This window comes from Eimeria acervulina, genomic scaffold (assembly GCF_000499425.1).
Source record: "Eimeria acervulina Houghton genomic scaffold, Eah_scaff484, whole genome shotgun sequence".
Lineage (NCBI taxonomy): Eukaryota > Apicomplexa > Conoidasida > Eucoccidiorida > Eimeriidae > Eimeria > Eimeria acervulina.
The window spans coordinates 5,441-8,003 of NW_013549772.1; the positions used below are offsets into that span (position 1 = coordinate 5,441).

The 2,563-nt window shown below is 28.5% G+C and overlaps 1 protein-coding gene across 1 annotated transcript; it reads right to left on the reverse strand.

Annotated features, from left to right (window-relative positions):
• Positions 1-1,269: 1,269 nt before the first annotated feature.
• Positions 1,270-2,244, reverse strand: EAH_00040130 (zinc finger (C2H2 type) protein, putative; the record flags this gene model as incomplete). Its single annotated transcript, XM_013395301.1, has 1 exon — positions 1,270-2,244. One exon carries the CDS (start codon positions 2,242-2,244, stop codon positions 1,270-1,272), a length of 975 nt encoding a protein of 324 aa, XP_013250755.1.
• Between the last annotated feature and the right edge of the window lie 319 nt (positions 2,245-2,563).

The following is a 2,563-nucleotide window of genomic DNA, read 5'->3' on the forward strand; positions in this document are numbered from 1 at the left end:
TATATATATATATATACAAATATATATATACATATATAGATATATATATATATATATATATTCTTAAAGAACAGAAGAAGATCCAGAAGAAGAATTTGTTTGCATTTTTTGCCTTTCTATTCTTCTTTTTTTCTTTAGCTGAAATTTCTCTTTGCGTCTTTTTATTTCTTCTTCTGTCAAACTCTCCGCGGGTCTAAACAAATAAACACAAATAAATAAATATATTAAATAAATAAATGCATGCATACAATATACATAGCATGTATATATATTATATAGATAAACAGAAAAGTAAATAGATAAATAAAATAAACAAAGATAAATAAATAAATAAATAAATAGATTTTGAGGTTTTTGTTGCTGGTGCATGCACCTTACTCCAAACATTTATAATATATTTATTATCTATTTATGCATTAAAATATTATTATATTTCTTGTTTATTTATTTATTCAATCAAACTCAGACAAAAAATAAAACAAAACAAACATCTCATGCTTGTGGAGAAGCTGCAAGCCGCTGATAGAAAAACAAATAATAAAAATGAGAATAAAATAAAACAAAATAAAGAAATCATACAATAATATATATATATATATATTTATATACATATATATGTACTTCTACAGATAAATAATAAATACATATATATATATATATATATATGTTGATATTTATAGATTAAATATATATATATATATTGATATTTATAGATTAAATATATATATTTATTTAAATATTTATTTATATATTTATTTATATATTTATAGATAATGATGATATAAAAAGTGTTTGTGATATTCTATGAAAATCTCACTTGCGTCGTTGGCTTCTTGTCTTGTTATTATTTTTTGCTGTCTGTCTTCTTTTCTTTTTATTCTTTTTAATTAATTTGTTTTTATTATTATCTTTATTTATTTCTTTTTTTAAAATTGAAGAAGCTTCAGCTACGCGTTCAACGCTTCCCTGCTGTTGCTGCTCCCACCTCTCTTCTCTTTTTTTATGTGTCTGTGCATACACCGCAATCTCATATAACTTTATTTAAGTTGTTTATAATAAATTTTTAAAAAGAAAAAGAAAAGAAGATTAATTATTTATTATTAATTATTAATAATAATTAATAATGCATGTGCTTTTCTTTTTTTTATTATGAATTATGAATGATTAATTATGAATTGTTAATTATTAATTATTATTAATTATTAATTATTATTAATTATTAATTATTAATTATTAATTATTGATATTGCGTTAGAGGGAAACAAACAACTAAAAGTTGTTGAGGTGTATAGGCACCTTCGACTGAAGATGTTTTTCGAGATCTGCTTCAAAAATAAATATTTTGTTTGGGCATAAAAGACAGTGATATTTTCCTCTTGTAAATTTCGTCCTTTCTTCTTCTTCTTCTTCTTGTTCTTCTTCTTGTTCTTCTTCTTGTTCTTCTTCTTGTTCTTCTTCTTGTTCTTTTTGTTCTTGTTCTTGTTCTTGTTCTTGTTCTTCTTCTTCTTCTTCTTCTTCTTCTTCTTCTTCTTCTTCTTCTTCTTCACTATCTGTCTCTTCTTCTTTATCTTGTGTATTTTGTTTGATTCTTTTTATTTCATTGTCGTTTTGTTTCTTTGTTTTTTGTTTTTGTTTTTGTTTTTGTTTTTGTTTTTGTTTGTTTATTTTAAACTCATCTTCAGAAGCAGATGAATCTTCGCTAGGGAGATCAAGAGCCTTCATTACATCATCATCATCATCTTCTTCTACTTCTTCTTCTTCTTTATCTTTTTTTGTTTTTGTCTGTGTTGTTTCTTCATGTCTCTCCATTGCCTTTACAAAGCTGCGAGCGTCTTGAGCATAAAGTGCTGCTGCACGGCGTATAAGGGCTCTTCTTATTCTGGGGTCTGAAAGTGGTGATGGTTTGCTGCTGCTGCTGCTGCTGCTGCTGCTGCTGCTGCTGCTGCTGTTCGTATTGCTCTCGCTGTCTGAGTCTTCTTCGTCTTCTTCTTCTGTAGGAGATGAAGAAGAGGATAATTCATCATCATCTTTAATTCTTTTTGTTCTTTTTTCTGCTCTTTTATCTCTCTTTAATTTTAATCTTTTATTGCTGCTGCTTTGTTCTCTCTTGACGTCTTCGTCAGAGGAAGATGCTGCTGCTGCTGCTGCTGCTGCTGCTGCTGCTGATGCACGCCTTATGCTGCTTGGGGGCCTCGCTGGGGCCCCCGGGGGCCCCAAAAGACCAAATACAGCTCTTTTTAACATTTAAATGAACAAAAGAAAGAAAAATGAAGCTGCGGCCGCGTGCAGTTGTGCTGTACAGACAGCTGAAAAAACAAAGAGTAGAAGAAGAAGGCAGGGTTCAGCCGATCAATGGAAGAGGTAGGAAGAAGAAGAGAATTAAAAGACAAATGTAATTAATATTAATACAAAAAGAAACTAAAATTAAAATTAAAACAAAAAACAGAAAAAAAAACTAAGAAGAGAAACTCAAGTCGGCTGCAGGGACAGCGCTGCACTTTTTGTGTTTATTTTGTTGTAATTTCATTGAAAATAAATCAAAAGAATTAAATTAGACCAAATT